Source organism: Dendrobates tinctorius, unplaced genomic scaffold (assembly GCF_039654945.1).
Source record: "Dendrobates tinctorius isolate UK_male_01 unplaced genomic scaffold, ASM3965494v1 ptg000129l, whole genome shotgun sequence".
NCBI lineage: Eukaryota > Metazoa > Chordata > Amphibia > Anura > Dendrobatidae > Dendrobates > Dendrobates tinctorius.
In genome coordinates, this window is record NW_027361797.1 from 40,346,522 (window position 1) to 40,367,111 (window position 20,590).

The window sequence follows — 20,590 nt, forward strand, 5'->3', positions numbered from 1 at the left end:
AACCGGTTATTACATATTGCGTCATTACATTGTCACCCAGATATAATCTGTATTTTAGGTGAACTAGAGAATCTATGACCAAAAACTGAGAAAACTCATAACATAAAACGTCAAGCCTAAAATTGTCCGGTCCGGTGAATGAGGAGAATGTGACTCTTCTCTGCTTTATTCAGTGGTGACTCCTCACTGGGGCAATTACCTGTAGGAACGTCCTCTTCGCACCACTCCTCATCCAGCACATCACTTTCTCCTTTCTCCATTATTGCTTCAGCTTTGATATTCTTCAGATATTTGCCTGGATGTCAAAGCTGTGAAAGTAATAATGTAAAAGTCACAGACAGAAGGAAAACTCACATGGAATGTTCTAGATGGAGGCTTTTACTACAAGCTCATGGGGCACCTGAGCCGCCAAAACATGCTGACATCTCCGCCTCCTATATCACCGGGGCTGCCCTCAGTCAGTACGGCGGCGTGTCGTGATAGAAGCCGGTGTCACGGTAATTAACTGCATTATGGCAAAGTGATTTCCTTCATTAACCCCTTAGTGACAGAGCCAAATTTTTGAATTCTCACCAATGTCCCTTTACGGGGCAACAACTCTGGAATGCTTCAACAAATCCCACTGATTTTGAGGTTGTTTTTTCGTGGCACATTATAATTTATAATAATTATACATTTAGGTTGATATGTTTTGTGTTTATTTATAAAAAAAATCAGAAATTTTACAAAAATTGAAAAAATTAGCAATTTTCAAACTTTGAATGATTATTCCTTGAAATTCGCACGAGTCTTTCGCATCAACACTCGACGCTGCCGCCGGCACTTGGGACCGGAGTTTGTGGCTGCATGGATTTCTATGCAGTCGCTCACTCCGGTCCCGAGCACCTGCCGGCTGTTGATGCGAGAGACTCATGCGAATTTCTCACATCAAACTCGCAAGTGTGACTCCGGCCTAATCCAGATAGTCATACCACAGAAAAACATTAATAAACTAGATGTGTATTTCCAGAAGGAAGTACAGAAAGAGGTTTGAAATGGTGCCTGGGCTGCCCCTTTAATAGAGACTTGCCTGCTACCCCTGCAAGACTTTCAACTCAGGATTTGTTTTAACTGTGGGGGCCACTCGGTGGCCGATTTGATGGGCGGGGCCACTCGGGGGGCCAATTTGGTGGGCGGGGCCACTCGGGGGGCCGATTTGGTGGGTGGGGCCACTCGGGGGGCGCTTTGGTGGGTGGGGCCACTCGGGGGCCGATTAGGTGGCCAGGCCACTTGGGTGCCTATTTGGTGTTCGAGGCCACTCGTGGGCCGATTTGGTGGGCAGGGCCAATTGGGGGCCGATTTGGTGGGCGGGGCCACTCGGGGGGCCGATTTGGTAGGTGGGGCCACTCGGGGGCCGATTTGGTGGGCGGGGCCACTTGTGGGCTGATTCGGTGGGCAGGGCCACTCGGTGGCCGATTTGGTGGGCGGGGCCACTCTGCGTCTATTTTGGTGGGCGGGGCCCCTCAGGGTCCGATTTGGTAGGCGGGGCCACTCTGGGTCTGATTTGGTGGGCGGGCCACTCTGGGTCCGATTTGGTGGGCGGAGCACCTCAGGGTCCGATTTGGTGGGAGGGGCCACTCTGGGTCCTATTTGGTGGGCGGGGCCACTCTGGGTCCGATTTGGTGGGCGGCTCACTGGGCTTCTAAATCCACTTTGGCGCACATTCTCTCTCAGGGGCATGCGTCATGTGATGAAGCTAGATTTGCATTTGTGCTGTGGGTTTCGCTTTAAGAGCTGATATTATGTGCCAGAATCTGTGTCCTGGGGGAGTCATGTGACGTTCGTAGGTGTTGGCATAGTAACTGGGTGTGCCTGCGCATATCAATGAGCTCAACTGCCATTTCAATCGCCTCAGGGCACGTTTTAAGTTTCCCATTGAAAAGCATTGAGACAGTGCATTCCAATGACGGGAAAAAAAAATTTCAAACACAAATTGCGCAAAAACTACAAATCCGATCGACACAAAAAATACTTAGCACACCTCTCGTGGACGCTGGTTTCGAAACGACACCTCAACGGAGTCTGTGCGTGTAGCGGTTCGGGCCGCATTAATTGCAGAAATCAACTGAATAATAAGAAAAAGAAGAACTAGATGTGTATTTCCTGAAGGAAGTACAGATAGTGGTTTGAAATGGTGCCCGGGCTGCCCCTTTAAGAGAGACTTGCCTGCTGCCCCTGCAAGACTTTCAACTCAGGATCTGTTTTAACTGTGAGTGCCTCTCAGGGGCCATTTTGGCCTCAGGGTCTGATTTGGTGGGTGGGGTCCCTCAGGATCTGATTCCTGGGCCTGGGCTCCTCAGGGCTTGAATTGTTGGCAGGGATCCCTCAGGCTCCGATTTTGTGGGTGTGGCCCCTCAGGGTCCGATTTTGTGGGTGGGGCCCCTCAGGGTTCGATTTTGTGGCCGGGGCCCCTCAGGGTCTGATTTTGTGGCCGGATCCCCTCAGGGTCCGATTTTGTGGGTGGGGCCCTTCAGGGCCCGATTTTGTAGCCGTGGCTCACCAGGGTCAGATTTTGTGGTTGGGGCACCTCAGGGTCCGATTTTGTGGGTGGGGCCACTCTGGGTCCGATTTGGTGGGTGGGGCCACTCTGTCCGTTTTGTTGGGCGGGGCTACTCGGTCCGATTTTGTGACTGGGGCCCATCAGGGTCCGATTTTGTGGCCAAGGCCCCTCAGGGTCCGATTTTGTTGGGGCCCCTCAGGGTCTGATTTTATGGCAGGGGCCCCTCAGGGTCCGATTTTGTGGGAGGGGCCCCTTAGGGTCTGATTTTGTGGGCGGAGTCCCTATGGGTCCAATTTGGTGGGCGGGACCACTCTGGGTCCAATTTGGTGGGCGGGACCACTCTGGGTCCAATTTGGTGGGCAGGGCCTCTCAGGGTCCGATTTGGTGGGCGGGGCCCCACAGGGTCCGATTTGGTGGGTGGGGCCACTCTGGGTAAGATTTGGAGGCTGGGGTCGCTCAGCCTCTGATTTGGAGGCCGGGGTCGTTGAGCTTCCGATTTGGAGGCCGATGTCAAAGAGCCTCCGATTTGGAGGCCGGGGTCGATGAGCTTCCGATTTGGAGGCCGGGGTCGATGAGCTTCCGATTTGGAGGCCGGGGTCGTTGAGCCTCTGATTTGGAGGCTGGGGTCGATGAGCCTCCGTTTTGGAGGCCGGGGTGGCTCAGCCTCCGATTTGGAGGCCAGGGTCGATCAGCCTTCGATTTGGAGGCCGGGGTCGATCAGCCTCCGATTTGGAGGCCGGGGTCGATCAGCCTCCGATTTGGAGGCCGGGGTCGATCAGCCTCCGATTTGGAGGCCGGGGTCGATCAGCCTCCGATTTGGAGGCCGGGGTCGATCAGCCTCCGATTTGGAGGCCGGGGTCGATCAGCCTCCGATTTGGAGGCCGGGGTGGCTCAGCCTCCGATTTGGAGGCCGGGGTGGCTCAGCCTCCGATTTGGAGGCCAGGGTGGCTCAGCCTCCGATTTGGAGGCCAGGGTGGCTCAGCCTCCGATTTGGAGGCCGGGGTGGCTCAACCTCCGATTTGGAGGCCAGAGTGGCTCAGCCTCCGATTTGGAGGCCGGGGGGTCGATCAGCCTCCCATTTGGAGCCTGTGGTCACTCAGCTTTCGATTTGGCGTGTCGGCCCTTTAAGACTCATTTCGGTGCGCCGGCCCTTTAACAATCACTTTGGCGCGTCGGCCCTTTAAGAGCTAGTTTGGCTCACTAGGCTTCTTCTAAATCCACTTTGGCAGACATTCTCTATCAGGGGCATGTGTCATGTGATGAAGCTAGATTTGCATTAGTGCTGTGGGTTTCGCTTTAAGAGCTGATATTATGTGGCAGAAGCTCTGTCCTCGGGGCGTCATGTGACGTTCATAGGCGTTGGCATAGTAACTGGGTGTGCCTGCGCATATCAATGAGCTCAACTGCCATTTCAATCGCCTCAGGGCACGTTTTGCCATTTCCCATTGAAATGCATTGGAGACAGTGCATTCCAATGACGGGAAAAAAATGTTCAAACGCAAATTGCGCAAAAACTACAAATCCGATCAACACAAAGAATACTTAGCACACCTCTCATGGACGCTGGCTTCGAAACGACACCTCAACGGAGTCTGTGCGTGTAGCAGTTCGGGCCGCATTAATTGCGGAAATCAACTGGAAAATAATAAGAAGAAGAAGAATAAGTTAGCAGCGTTCGGATTACAATATAGTGGTTTTTTCAAACCACTATAAATATCACCCGCCCAGACATACTGAAAACTGCTGTCAGGTAGTTTATTAACCCTTCATGTGATCTTAAGGAATTAATGCAAAATGGCACGACAGGAATGAAAAAGTTTATTGCTACCACCTAAGGCTATGTGCACACGTTGCAGATGTTGTTGCGTTTCCGCAGCGTTTTTGGACACCCGGAATTGCATCAAATCCGCAGTGTAGTGCACAGCCAATGTTAGTCAATGTGAAATTAAGAATTGTTGTGCACATGCTGCGGAAAAATCTATGCAGATTTGCAATGTTATATTTTCCGCAGCATGTCAATTCTTTTTGCGGATCTGCAGTGTTTCTGCACCCATTGACTTCCATTGAGTCAGGCACATCCGCAGCAAAACCGCAGATGTAAAAAGATTTGTGGATTTGATGCGGATGGGAGTGCAAGAAACGCTGCAGAACAGGAGGAGGAAGAGTGTGTGGGCGGACTGTGTGTGCGGGTCTGTGTAGCCAGCCATTGTCTGATGGGGCTACTGCTCCCATCTGGCTACGAATGCTGTCACATATGACAGTGACAGCATTAGCCAATGATGGGACAGTAGTCCCATCAGAGGATGGCTGTGTTCAATTGTAAAAAATACAAAAAAAAACATACATTACAGAAAGTACATACAACATATAACATACAGTACATACTCACCAATCACCTAGTCCCCAACACCCTTGATTTCCTGTAATAAAAATAAAATAATAAACCAACCTATACTTACCTTTCTGCCATAGTCCAGTTTAGGCCGGAGTCACACTAGCGAGAATTACAAACGAGTGCTCTGCGATAAAAAATCGCATAGCACTCGGACCAATGTTAAAGGGGTTGTCTGGGCTTTTCACATAATCTCAGTGCATATCTGGGCTGCAGAATGTTGACAATAAGTAATGTACCTTCTGTGGCCAGTTTGCAGGGTTTCCAAGATGTATACTATGAGTTATTTTTAATGGTTTCAACACTCAAATTAATTGATACCAACTATTGATACGGTTACAATCTACTATATATATATATATATATATATATATATATATATATATAGTCTCATCTCTTTGATCCTTCCTAGAACGTAATTGACTTGTTCAACCAGATGGTCAAATTGTCCAAGCAGAGCAAATAACTGGTTTACACTTATCTACCAACAAAGGACCTTTGTTGCCATAATTAGATTGGGTGTGTAAACATTCCCAAGGATGTTATCTGGTGAATTCTCATCTATTTGGTTTCAGGGTACTTTCTCATTAGCATTCAAGGATAGATCAAAGCTTTTTAACTAAGACACATTTGGATGCTTTTGGGGGGGATATAAAAAGGGGACTGATTAGCAGAGGGACACAGAGAGAGACAGAGGGCAGATGATCGGACCAGAAGAGGACACGGAGATGAGAAAGAGATGGACCTGAATTCTACCTGAATAATGTAATGTATGTTTAATTCACGTGTATATTTATTGTTTATACTGTTTATTATTTGATCTTATCACTTATAAAGTAAATCAATTTAGTAAATTCAGTTCTTGTGTGAGCATTTTCTTATTCATTACAATCCATTGGAACCCTTACAATACAAATTGGTGTCAGAAGTGGGATTGTTTTGAATAAAAATGTTTGCAAAATTGAATAAGTTTGTTAAGAGTAGGAAAGCAGTTGAGAGTAGTGTCAGATCTTTGCCAGAATGGGTGTTACCAGGAAAGTGGACCCCATTGGCCCAGGAATGTAACAAATATATGGAGGGACAGCGCTTATCAAATCTCCAGGATGTGGCTGCCAAATTTGATCTCTCAAGGTATAGAATCATAGAATCGTAGAGTTGGAAGGGACATCCTGGGCCATCTGGTCCAACCCCCTGCTCAAAGCAGGATTCGCTAAATCATCCTAGTCAGATGTCTGTCCAGCCTCTGTTTGAAGACTTCCATTGAAGGAGAACTCTCCACTTCTCGTGGCAGCTTGTTCCACTCATTGATCACTCTGTCAAAAAGTTTTTTCTAATATCTAATCTGTGTCTCCTCCCATTCAGTTTCATCCCATTATTTCTAGTCTTTCCTTGTGCAAATGAGAATAAAGATGATCCTTCTACAATCTGACAGCCCTTTAGATATTTGTAGACAGCTATTAAGTCTCCTCTCAGTCTTCTCTTTTGCAAACTAAACAATCCCAAATCCTGCAACCTTTCCTCATAAGACAGGGTTTGCAGACCGGTCACCATTCTGGTCGCTCTTTTCTGAACTTGCTCCAGTTTGTTGATGTCTTTTTTAAAATGTGGTGCCCAAAACTGGACACAATATTCCAGATGAGGTCTGACCAAAGAGTAGAGGGAAATAATGACTTCACGTGATCTAGACTGTATGCTTCTGTTAATACATCCTAGAATTGTATTTGCCTTTTTTGCTGCTGCATCACAATGTTGACTCATATTCAGTCTGTGATCTATTAGTATACCCAAGTCTTTTTCACATGTGCGGTTGCTTAGTCCTATTCCTCTCATTCTGTATATGCTTTTTTCATTTTTATTGCCCAGATGTAGTACTTTGCATTTTTCCCTGTTAAAAACCATTCTGTTAGTTGCTGCCCACTTCTCCAGTTTATTTATATCTTTTTGAATCCTCTCTCTCTCTTCTCTAGTATTAGCTATCCCTCCTAGCTTTGTGTCATCAGCAAATTTAATCAGTTTACCCTCAATTCCTTCATCTAAATCGTTGATAAAGATGTTGAACAATACAGGGCCCAGGACAGAGCCCTGTGGTAGCCCACTTGAGACATTCTTCCAACTGGATGTGCAGCCATTTACGACCACTCTTTGGGTTCGATCACTAAGCCAGTTATGAATCCACCTAACAGTTGCCTTGTCCATTCCATACTTAGTCATTTTTTCAATAAGGATTGTATGAGATACTTTGTCAAATGCTTTGCTGAAGTCAAGATATACTATATCTACAGCATTTCCTTGATCCACCCAATCAGTGATTCCGTCATAGAAGGAAATTAAGTTAGTCTGACATGACTTATTAGTTACAAACCCATGCTGACTCTGTTTAATCACTTCATTCTTATCCAGGTACTGACATATGTTGTGAGTTCATCTTTCCCTTCACCATTGAGGTCTGATGAACTCCCTCCTCTGGTGAAGGAAGGTAGTGAGGCTGATTACCAAACACATGGGCAGCTAGATGATGACTGGGTGGCTGGAATTGAGGACTGCATATAAGGCTGCCGACGCCCTTCTTCCTGGCTGGTGATATTCCTGCTGGATTCTTGGAGACCAGTCTGATTCCTGCATCTCAAAGCTAAGTTTTTCTGCTCTGCTTTGTACTCTTCAGTTTTGGTTTTGTTTTGCCTTGTTTTTTGGGAGTTCTGCCATCCCCGGCCGGGGGTGAGCTGAACTCCATTTTTGTCTCTGATCTGTTGATATTTTGCTCTGTCTTCAGAATATACCTGAGTGCTGATATAGTCTTTTGAAGCCTAGCGACTTCAGGGCCTGTTTTTCCTATCAGTCGGTTGGCTCATTTTGATAGGGTTTTTGCGGATGGCAGACAGCAGCTTTCCTATCCTGTCCTATGTAGTTAGCTTGGGCCCCATCATTTGCTCAACCTATCTTTCTATCTGTGTTAGTGTTTTCATCTTGTTTCACCGTCATTATATGTTGGGGGCTGCCTATTGCTTTGGGGTCTACTCTGGGGCAGTTTAGTTTTTCCCCTTTCTGTCTTTAGGCTATATAGTTCTCCGGCTGTGATCGAGGGGTCTAGGGCACCGTAGGAACTTCCCACGGCTACTGCTAGTTGTTGTGGATAGGTTCAGGGGTCTGCAATCCGATAGCTGCCAACCTCTCTGGTTTTTCTGGACTTAGCTGGTATTTTGTTTTTTCCTCCTTCGGTGACTCATCATAACAGACATAGATGTTGTTTAATAATTTGTTCAAAGACCTTTCCTGGTATAGAAGTCAGACTCACCGGCCTATAGTTGCCTGGGTCCACCTTCTTCCCCTTTTTGAAGATAGGAACAAAATTTGCTCTTCTCCAGTCTTCTGGGACTTCTCCTGTTCTCCAAGAATTTTCAAAGATTATGGAGAGGGGTTCAAAAATTTCTTCTGCTATCTCCTTCAGTACTCTGGGGTGTATCTGTGTCATCTGGACCTGGAGACTTGAATTCATTTAGGTTAGCTAAGTGTTTCCTCACTATCTTTCTGTTTATAGATATCCTGGATTCTTCTATTCCCTTAATAGGACAGTGAAGAACAGTTGATTTTACATTTCCTTTCTGAGAGAAAACAGATGCAAAATAGGAATTTAAAAGTTCGGCCTTCTCAACATCCTGTCTTACCATTTCATCATTTTCATCCTGTAAAAAAACTATAGCATCTTTGACTTTTCTTTTACTTTTGACATATCCCCAAAATCCTTTATTATTGCTTTTGACATCTCTTGCAAGCCTCAATTCATTGTCAGCTTTAGATAATATGATTTGTGCCATGCAGGTTGTGCACCCAGCATTATATTCTTCTTTAGATATGCCTCCCTCTTTCCATTTTATAAACATTTTTTTCTTGCTTTTTAGCATGTGCTTAAGTGCCATGTTCATCCATCCTGGCTTCCTTAAATGCTTCCTATTCTTCCCTCTTTTCGGAATTGTTAACAATTGTGCTTTGAGAATTTCATTTTTCAAGATTTCCCATCCTTCCTGGACATTTTTGTCTTTAAGGATATCCAGCCATTGGATCCCTCCAATTCTCTTTCTGAATTCCTTAAAATCTGCCTTTCTGAAATCTAACCTTGATGTCTGAGTCTTCACAGGTCTTCCTCCTCTAGTTATCCAAAATTCTAAAATAGCATGGTCGCTACCTCCTAGGGTCCCAGCCACTTTTACCTCCTCAACCATTTCCTCCCTGTTTATAAGGATTAGATCCAAGGTAACAGTTCCCCTTGTTTTCTCCCCTACCTTTTGGAAGATAAAGTTGTCAGCAAGAGAGGATAAGAATTTCCTTGACCTGTTAGTTTTGCCTGAGAGAGATTCCCAACAAATGTCTGTATAGTTGAAATCTCCCATGACAACTATGTCATATTTTTTTGGAGAACTTGGCCATTTGATGCATAAAGAGTTCATCCATATCTTCAGCTTGCACAGGCGGCCTGTAGTAAATGCCTACAATGGTGTCCTTTCCATTGTTCTGTCCTTGTATTCTTACCCAAACAGTTTCCACAGAACTCCCAGTCTCTGAAGCTTCAATCTCTGTGCAGATATACGCGTTTCTAACCTACAATGCGACACCTCCTCCTCGTTTCTCAAGTCTGTTTCTGGCAAATAAGTTGTATCCTTCTAGTCTTGTATTCCAATCATGTGTATCATCCCACCAAGTTTCAGTGATTCCAATGACATCATATTTCTTTTCCTGTGTTAGTAGTTCCAATTCTCCTTGTTTGTTGCCCATGCTTTGTGCATTAGTATAGAAACATTTTAGTTTGTGATTGGTTTCTCTTTCTCCAATATTTTTATTAATTAGATTCTTTCGTCTTTGTTCTTCCTTTCCACTTCTAATAGCAGAGATCTCAATAGCATTTGTCAGGTGTATGGCTTTTTCTGGTCTTTTGCTTCCCTTCCCATGTTGTTCTAGTTTAAAGCTCTCCTTACAAGTGTAGCAAGATGACTTCCAAATATACGTTTTCCAGTCTTCGTAAGGTGCATCCCATCTCTAGCAAGTAGTCCATCGTAAAGGTAATTCACTCCGTGATCCATAAATCCAAATCGTTGCTGATGGCACCATCGACGTAGCCAGTTGTTCACATGCAGAATCTTATTCCACCTCCTTGTTCCATGGCCATCCACTGGGAGGATGGAAGAGAAGACCACCTGCGCTCCCAGTTCTATCACTTTTCTTGCCTAAGTCTTCAAAGTCTCTGCAGATAGTTTCCAGGTCGTTTCTTGCGGTGTCATTTGTCCCCACATGTAGTAGCAGGAATGGATAGTCATCTGTAGGTCTGAAGAGTCCTGATATCCTGTCAGACACATCTTTAATTTTTGCACCTGGAAGACAGCACATTTCTCTTGAAGTTATATCCGGTCTGCAGATAGTGGCCTCTGTTCCTCTCAACAGGGAATCCCCCATGACCACCACTCTCCGTTTCTTCTTCACAACATTTTTCTTTCTCCATCCAGGAGGACTCTGAAGGCGTACAAGGTTGCTGTTTGTGGGCAAAGTCTTATCCTGATGTATGTCTTCATCGTTTTCCTGCGTGAGAGCCTGGTACTGGTTCCTGAGAAGTATGGGTGCTGACTGCCTCCTGATCCTCCTGCTTCTCTGGGTCACATGTCTCCATTCCTCTGTTTCTTCAGGTGCACTTCGAATTTCTTCTCCTTCTGTAACATGAAGAGATAATTCTGCTCTGTCTAAGAACTCTTCACCTTCCTTAATGATCTTCAACGTAGCTAACCTCTCTTCGAGATTTTGCAACTTTTCCTCCAACAGGGACACAAGCTTGCATTTGTCGCATGTGAAGTTTGGCTTTTCCACTGGTAAGTCTGTGAACATGTAGCAAGAAATGCAGCTCACCAAATGGCTCCTGGCCTCTTCCATATTGAGATTTCTTAAAAACGATGAAAGATGAGCCAAAATTCGGCGCGTGGTTTTCCGATCTCTTTTCAGCTTCAGTGATCGTTGAGCTTGTGGAGACTCCTTGCTTATCCCAGAAGGCACTGGGAATATGCAAATGATCTCCTCAAGACTCTTCCCCTGGTTTTCCGATCTCCTCTTTTCAGTTGCAACAGCCAAAACCCAGTGATCGTTGAGCTCGCGGAGACTCTTCACTTATCCCAGAAGGCACTGGGAATATGCAAATGATCTCCTCAAGACTCTTCCCCTGGTTTTAATGCAAAAGAGCAGAAAGCTGCAGCAGCCATTGGATGGATCTGTGTGCAAGATGAGGAAGAAAAGCAAGCCAGACCAATTGTGACTACTAAAACTAGGAGAGAAGTCACAGCATAGTGGAGATAGGATGGATGCAGGAAACGCAGTTACAGGAGCAGAAGCTTCAATGACCGAGGAAACTAGGAATTATACAGCCGGAGAATTAACAGAATTAGCTACCAGGTACAGGCAGCAAGCAGGAGAACCTCTGTTAGCATGGATTCTCAGATTATGGGATCAGGGAGCCGATACTATAATCTTGAACCGTCTTGAGGCAGTAGGACTTTGTAGTATTTGTATTGATCCTATGGTGCATCTAAAAATGAGGCGTCCAAGGGACACTGCAGAGACTTTCTCTTTGCTGCATTTGGTGAGGGATTCTGTGGCACAAGTGTATGACTCTCCCATGGAATTAATACCACAGACACGATGGGAGACTCTTGCAGATGGAGTTCAGAGATTGAGAGAAATCGCAGGTATAGGTGGTATAACTCACAATCCTTTGCCAGATCTGAATGATCATTTTGCTGTTGTTGAGGATTGGAAGGGACCAGATGCTGCAATATTGACAGTATTTATGAAGAATAAGTTCATAGAAGGTGCCCCAGCGTCATACAAAGCCCCATGTTCAGCGCACTTATGGGAAATTCCACTAATGTCTACGCAGTATGCAATTTAATCTCCCAGCTATCTGCTCTAGAGAGAGCAAAAGTATCAAAAAATAGTCAGTAGAGAGAGTAGATCAAGAAAGGAGAAAAGAGGATGATACCCAAATTAGAAAGAGCAGGAAGGAGTTGTTTTGTGACCTGATAGCTAGTGGGGTTCCATTCCAGGAGATAGATGGGATCTCTACAAGTGAACTGTTGAGAAGATGGCAAGATCTGAGGAGAAAAGGTAAATTGCAACTCGCCAGACCCAAGAGGGTGGCGAAAAATGAGATAGGGGGTTGGAAACATAGAGGTGGGACACCTGATGGACGCATGCACAGCCCCTTGCACTCTTCCGATACCATGGCATACTACACCCCGACAAGATTCCCTCATGGACTAATTTTAAATGCAGATTTTAGATCAAAGTTGTGGAATATCCCTGAAAATTGTTGTTTGAACAGTTTTGACATTTTTTGATGTCTAATGATGTTTGTTTTCGTTCTAGAGTTTCTTAGAGAAATACTCCTGTGAGCATACTATGAAAAATGCGCTGGCTGATATATAAAGAGAAATACTCCTGTGAGCAAACTGTGACGTATGCACTGGCTGATATATGATGAATTGGGTTTGGTCTTGGTGATGCATAAATGTGCATTCCTCACCTGAGGGTTTGTAACAGACCTTGATGTTTTAAAAGGCAAAAGACCACAATAGATATAAGATGATTCTGTATGTGGGAGCCATGTGAGAGAAACATACAAGGAAAAGAGGGAGTGACATTGCAGACAATGAATTTAAGACTGACCTAAAGTTAGATGACTGATAATATACTGGGGGTTGACAAGATAAATAGATGACTTATTTGTACTAAGTGTTGTCTTTGTCACAGTATGTGCTTTGTGTATTTGTTATGGATATCCCTTGTTAAAATTGGTTCATAGCCAAAGAAAAAATCCACGTGGTATTTTTATTTTTTCATTTGGTATATTTTTATTTTTTATGAGCTCATTTTTTTGAATTTTAATGGTACTGTGTTTAGCATTCTTGGTTTTTATAAAGGAATTGTTTGTTTTTCTCTTTTCAGTCCACTACATGTTGGATTGGGGGTGGGGTGTGTAATTAACTTTTAGTTTCCAGGAGTAAAAGAAGAAACCTTGGCCATTTAATTAACATGTAAATACAGTGCACTGTAAATAGTTCATTCCTGCAGTAGTGAAAAAGGAGTCCATCTACCTAATATAAGATGATATTTTATGACTTATTTTTGAGTTTTAACATTTTTTATTTTTTGAGAGCTCCCGTGCAAATTGGGTTTTGAAGAACATATATGTAAAATGATTTCAATGAATGCTAGTTTGTTAATGTCAGTCAAAAGATATCTCGATATAGCTTTGTTCACCTACACCTGAGTCATGCAATGCAAATGTGTGGGTACCCAAAGTGTGTGTTTGTCTACTGTATATGTAAATGAGAATCTCTCCTGCTTACTGAATGAATGCATTAGGTGAAGCCAGAGTGTGTGTTGATGTAATGTGTATATTATTATGTAAAAATAATAATTTGCTAGAATTGGGTTAATAGTAAATTGGTTTAGGTTCTGTTTTCCTTAACATGTAATTGTATTGATTCTGACTAGTAGTAACATTATTTTGTGATCTCCATGAACATTATTGTACTGGTAATTATGATCATCGTTATCATGCAAATGTGATTGACATCAATTTGATGTGTTTGATAACTGGTATATGATATTTTGATATTATGATTTATTTCAGTGTATAAGTCCATACACATATGATATATTTTATGTAGTATTATTATCTAGAGTAGAAATATTTGCTACAGTAGAAAATTTCAAAGGTCATTCTGGGCACAATTAATTTGGACCAACAAACCTACAGTAATTTTGTTTGATTCATCTGATCAAGGGGTGGAAAAAACAAGCCACCAGGACTGAGTTATTTTGGACTGTTGCTTTGGACTGAGTTAGCTCTGCCAAGACTTTGGAACTTTTTCAAGTACGACTTTGGCTGTGCGCACACGCTGCGGATTCTGCTGCATTTCCGCAGCGGATTTGGCTGCTGCGGACCCGCACCAGTTTTAGCAGCAGTGTACAGTACCGTTCAAATGAATGGGAAAAAAAACCGCTGTGTAGACAGTGCGGATTTTTCCACGCGGTTTTGAAACCACAGAAAGAATTGACATGTCAATTCTTTCTGCGGAATCCGCAGCGGTTTCCTATCTCCACCATTGTGGAGATGGTGAAACCACAGGGCAAAACCGCAGATAAACCGCAGGTTTTGCAAAATCCACGCGGATGAATCCACAGCGGGTTCCGCAGCGTGTGCACACAGCCTTTGAATTTCACTTTCCCACAGTGCAGGTTGGGTCTTGTGTGTAGACTGAAGATGTCCAATTGAGCGATGAGACTGAGCCCAGATGCTGCTAAAGCGTCACCAGGGTGAATAAGGCCCTGAACAGCGGCAGCAATAGAAGATAAAGGTACTCTTATGCTCAGCCATGGACACCTGCACTCCCCTCACCCATTGCTTTGGAGAAACGAGGGGTTAATGTCATGAAGGGCAGGGACAGATTGCTCTTTAGAGTCTGTTCTGTTGCTGACCAGGGAAAGTAGTGAAGTCACCCCAAAGTGATGAGGGCATAATACTCCCCGTGCTTCCCTGCAACAGAGACCCATTTAAAAATTGCGGTCAAGAAGATCCGAAGAAACAAGATTTCTACAGACATTTGATATTTCACCACCTGCTGGTCCAATGTTGTTTTTGTTTTGATTTTTTCCGTTTTAAGCCCAGAATGTTGTTTTTTTACCAAAACGGTTTCATATATTGGTAGCAAATAAATAAATATATATAGGAGCAATGCAAATAATGATAACTGGTATAGTTTAGCGGCAGGTTAATTAAAGTGATTGAAACCAAGGGGTGGAATGTATACTATGAGTTATTTTTAATGGTTTCAACACTCCAATTAATTAATACCAACTATTGATACGGTTACAATCTACTATATATATATATATACAGTGCCTACAAGTAGTATTCAACCCCCTGCAGATTTAGCAGGTTTGATAAGATGCAAATAAGTTAGAGCCTTCAAACTTCACACAAGAGCAGGATTTATTAACAGATGCATAAATCTTACAAACCAAAAAGTTATGTTGCTCAGTTAAATTTTAATAAATTTTAAACATAAAAGTGTGGGTCAATTATTATTCAACCCCTAGGTTTAATATTTTGTGGAATAACCCTTGTTTGCAATTACAGCTAATAATCGTCTTTTATAAGACCTGATCAGGCCGGCACAGGTCTCTGGAGTTATCTTGGCCCACTCCTCCATGCAGATCTTCTCCAAGTTATCTAGGTTCTTTGGGTGTCTCATGTGGACTTTAATCTTGAGCTCCTTCCACAAGTTTTCAATTGGGTTAAGGTCAGGAGACTGACTAGGCCACTCCAACACCTTAATTTTTTGCCTCTTGAACCAGGCCTTGGTTTTCTTGGCTGTGTGCTTTGGGTCGTTGTCTTGTTGGAAGATGAAATGACGACCCATCTTAAGATCCTTGATGGAGGAGCGGAGGTTCTTGGCCAAAATCTCCAGGTAGGCCGTGCTATCCATCTTCCCATGGATGCGGACCAGATGGCCAGGCCCCTTGGCTGAGAAACAGCCCCACAGCATGATGCTGCCACCACCATGCTTGACTGTAGGGATGGTATTCTTGGGGTCGCATGCAGTGCCATCCAGTCTCCAAACGTCACGTGTGTGGTTGGCACCAAAGATCTCGATCTTGGTCTCATCAGACCAGAGAACCTTGAACCAGTCTGTCTCAGAGTCCTCCAAGTGATCATGAGCAAACTGTAGACGAGCCTTGACATGACGCTTTGAAAGTAAAGGTACCTTACGGGCTTGTCTGGAACGGAGACCATTGCGGTGGAGTACGTTACTTATGGTACTGACTGAAACCAATGTCCCCACTGCCATGAGATCTTCCCGGAGCTCCTTCCTTGTTGTCCTTGGGTTAGCCTTGACTCTTCGGACAAGCCTGGCCTCGGCACGGGAGGAAACTTTCAAAGGCGGTCCAGGCTGAGGAAGGCTAACAGTAGTTCCATAAGCCTTCCACTTCCGGATGATGCTCCCAACAGTGCAGACAGGTAGGCCCAACTCCTTGGAAAGGGTTTTGTACCCCTTGCCAGCCTTGTGACCCTCCACGATCTTGTCTCTGATGGCCTTGGAATGCTCCTTTGTCTTTCCCATGTTGACCATGTATGAGTGCTGTTTACAAGTTTGGGGAGGGTCTTAAATAGTCAGAAAAGGCTGGAAAAAGAGATAATTAATCCAAACATGTGAAGCTCATTGTTCTTTGTGCCTGAAATACTTCTTAATACTTTAGGGGAACCAAACAGAATTCTGGTGGTTTGAGGGGTTGAATAATAAATGACCCTCTGAATAAACTTTTCACAATTTAAAAAAAAATTAAACAAAGAAATAACATTCTTTTTTGCTGCAGTGCATTTCACACTTCCAGGCTGATCTACAGTCCAAATGTCACAATGCCAAGTTAATTCCGAATGTGTAAACCTGCTAAATCTGCAGGGGGTTGAATACTACTTGTAGGCACTGTATATATATATATATATACAAAAACAACGGCAAAGCAAAGTCCAGCAATAACGTGAGCAATCCAGGATGCTGTTAAAAAGAATTTTCTTTCTTTTTATTCATAAATCCATTAAAATGCAATGGTCCAAGCAGTTCAAAACAGCAATAACGCAGGAAAGTAATGCAGATAGGACTACGCGTTTCAGCGGTAGAACCCGCCTTCTTCACGGTCCAGAAGGCAGGTTCTACCGCTGAAACGCGTAGTCCTAGCTGCATTACTTTCCTGCGTTATTGCTGTTTTGAACTGCTTGGACCATTGCATTTTAATGGATTTATGAATAAAAAGAAAGAAAATTTTTTTTAACAGCATCCTGGATTGCTCACGTTATTGCTGGACTTTGCTTTGCCGTTGTTCACATTTGTATGGATGGACTCCTACATCCAGATCCGGGCACAACGGAGTTAACCAGGTTAGCTGAGGTTCCAGGTGGTTCACAGGAGTGGGCTGGTCTACATTGTTGGATATATATATATATATATATCTATATCTATAGTCTCATCTCTTTGATCATTCCTAGAAGGTAATTGACTTGTTCAACCAGATGGTCAAATTCCCAAGGATGTTATCTGGTGAATTCTCATCTATTTGGTTTCAGGGGACTTTCTCATTAGCATTCAAGGATAGATCAAAGCTTTTTAACTAAGACAAATTTGGATGCTTTTGGGGGGATAGAAAAAGGGGACTGATTAGCAGAGGGACACAGAGAGAGACAGAGGGCAGATGATCGGACCAGACGAGGACACGGAGATGAGAAAGAGATGGACCTGAATTCTACCTGAATAATGTAATGTATGTTTAATTCACGTGTATATTTCTTGTTTATACTGTTTATTATTTGATCTTATCACTTATTAAGTAAATCAATTTAGTAAATTCAATTCTTGTGTGAGCATTTTCTTATTCATTACAATCCATTGGAACCCTTACAATACACAAGATATCATCTCTTGCTTGTAAGAAAAAACGTCCAGGGGGGGTGTGTTCTGGCATTGAAATGAGAACTGGTCGTTTCCTCCTCACTAGTTTCACTTTCCATAGATCACTGTTCAGCTTGTGTCTGGGGGAGGAGCAGCTGGGTGGTTCTGCTCTCTGCACTGAGGCTGCTAGAGGGGGAGGATTTGTTACTGTGTGAGGAGGGCTTGTTCATGTGGTCGGGGAGGGCCTGTTGCACTTGCTATGGAGGGTGGGGTTGATGCTATAGAGGGCATGTTTTTAGTAGAGTAGGAGGAAACGACCAGTTCTCATTTCAATGACAGAACACACACACCCCCGGACGTTTTTCAAAGAAGCAAGAGATGATATCTTGGAAACCCTGCAAACTGGCCACAGAAGGTAAATTACTTATTGTCAGCATTCTGCAGCCCAGATATGCACTGAGATTATGTGAAAAGCCCAGACAACCCCTTTAAACTATGAGGCAGCTCCCATCATCTGATGTTTTCTCGCCCGTTTTATACGTTCAGAGGATATCGCAGCATGCTGCGATTGTCAGCGATTCTCGGCCGAGACTCGCCAATGCAAATTTATGGGTGCGAGAAAAAAAACGGATTACACACGGACCACAAGTGTGACTTGCGAGAAATACTCACCGGTGTCCTTCAACAAAAGCCGGAAATTCAGTCGGCTGTACAGTAAAATCACACTGACATGTTTAATAAATAGAAAGAATAGATATATACACATATATATGTATTCTATATATAATATATATATACACATACACACGTCATTGAGACACACACACACACACACATATATATATACTAGCTGAAGAGCCCGCGCAGCCCGGCCCTAGTAACTACAGTTAGTTATAACAAATTATAATGATTATATATGTATATATGTATATATATAAATAGAGCTGTGTGTAGAGCCCCGCCTACTCCGCATAGCCACATTCACTATAATATCCCACATCATCCCGTCAGCCAGAGCCACAGGAATACTACCTCTATTATCCCACATCGTCCCATCAGCCAGAGCCACCGGACTACTACTCCTATAATCCCACATTATCCTGTCAGCTAGAGCCACCGGACTACTACCCCTAATATCCCACATCATCCCGTCAGCCTGAGCCACCGGACTACTACCCCTAATATCCCACATCATCCCGTCAGCCTGAGCCACCGGACTACTACCACTAATATCCCACATCATTCCGTCAGCCAGAGCCACCGGACAACTACCACTAATATCCCACATCATCCCGTCAGCCTGAGCCACCGGACTACTACCACTAATATCCCACATCATTCCGTCAGCCAGAGCCACCGGACAACTACCACTAATATCCCACATCATCCCGTCAGCCAGAGCCACCGGACTACTTCCACTAATATCCCACATCATTCCGTCAGCCAGAGCCACCGGACAACTACCCCTAATATCCCACATCATACTGTCAGCCTGGGGTCAGAACCAGAGCTCTAAGTCTAACGGTCCTAACTTCCATACCGGGGATCCTGTTAAGAGAGGCCTGGTGTCAGAACCAGAGCGCTGAGTGGATTTGCCCTGACTTCCATACCAATGAACCTTTTAATAGAAGCCTGGGGTGAGAATCATAGCATTGAGAGATTTACCATAACTTCCATACCGGAGATCCTTTTAAAGAGAGGCCTGGGGTCAGTACCAAAGCGCAGAGTGGATTTGCCCTCACTTTCATACCAGGGATCCCTTTAAGAGGGGCCTTGGGTCAGAACCAGAGCCCTGAGTGGATTTGCCCTAACTTCCATACCGGGGATCCATTTGAGAGAGCCTGGGATCAGAACCAGAGAGCTGAGTGGATTTGCCCTGACCTGACTTGCATACCAATGATCCCTTTAATAGAACCCTGGGGTCAGAATCAGAGCGCTGAGGGATTTGCCCTAACTTCCATACAGGAGATCTTTTTAAGAGAGGCCTGGCGTCCGAACCAGAGTGCTTAATGGAACGGTCCTAACTTCCATACCGGAGATTCCTTTTTTTGGCCTGGGGTCAGAACCAGAGCGCTGAGTGGATTTGCCCTGACTTGCATACCAATGATCCCTTTAATAGAAGCCTGTGGTGAGAATCAGAGCACTGAGGGATTTGCCCTAAATTCCATACCAATGATCCCTTTAAGAGAAACTGGGGTCAGAACCACATAGCTGGGATGGATGTGTGATGGGGATATGGGCACGTGAGGGGGGATTCATTTCTGTCATGTGCTCTCTGCTCCTTTCTGGGGACAATGGCTGGGAGATTATGTTCCCAGGGATGCAAGATTTCTATCACCATGTCAGTGTCTGCTGAGGTGTTGTCAAATGGGAAAACTTGCTCATAGCAACCAATCACAGCTCAGCTTCTTTTAACCAGCTCTGGTGAAATGAGAGATGCTTAGTGATTCCTTGCAAGGAAAACTGTTGCTCATAGCAACCAATCATAGCTCAGCTTCTTTTGAACAGCTCTGTAGAAATGAAAGATGCTTCGTGATTGGTTGGTGATACACACACACACATTCAGTTTTATATATAGAGATATATATATATTTCATAGAGTTCTACATAGCATAAAAGCCGCTAAATCAATTGCTGCCTTCTGTAAAATCATTCCAAAACCCGACATGAAATGACACATGGTTTACATACAGTAAACCATTTAACTTCATTTATTTTTTTTATATGTCCCTGACTAATAATTACAATAGTGTATGTGTGTAAAATTTGGAACATGTAGGTGTTAAATTTAAGGGTAAATTCGTTGAAAGAAATTGCGTGGGCTCCTGTGGTATTTTCCCCGCCAGAGAGGGAAAGCCAGTGACTGAAGGCAGATATTAATAGCCTAGAGAGGGACCATTGTTTTGCCCCTCCTCCTGGCTAAGAATATCTGCCCCCAGCCACCCCAGAAAAGGCGCATCTATAAGATGGGTTAATAATGGGTTAATGTCTTCTTGCTATTGGAAGGTGACATTAAGCCAGGTTAATAATGGAGAGGTGCCAATAAGACACCTATCCATTATAAATCCTATAGTAGTAAAGGGTTAAAAAGGACACACACACACACACACACACACACACACATTAATTAAAAATTCTTTTAATGAAATAATCACACAAAGTTTTTGGCAAAATTTA

General features: G+C 44.0%; 1 protein-coding gene across 2 annotated transcripts in view; it reads right to left on the reverse strand.

The window, feature by feature from the left end:
- LOC141047843 (uncharacterized) overlaps positions 1-11,154 on the reverse strand; it is a 140,229-nt gene extending 129,075 nt beyond the window's left edge. The window contains exons 1-2 of one of the 2 annotated variants that reach the window (XM_073543167.1): positions 4,091-11,154; positions 200-308 (exon numbers count right to left, since the gene is read on the reverse strand). In XM_073543167.1, the coding sequence (XP_073399268.1) occupies positions 200-260 (61 nt within the window). In that variant the 5' untranslated portion in view covers positions 261-308; positions 4,091-11,154. The remainder of the gene's footprint in view (positions 1-199; positions 309-4,090) is intronic. The other variant, XM_073543168.1, reaches the window with a different exon arrangement.
- Between the last annotated feature and the right edge of the window lie 9,436 nt (positions 11,155-20,590).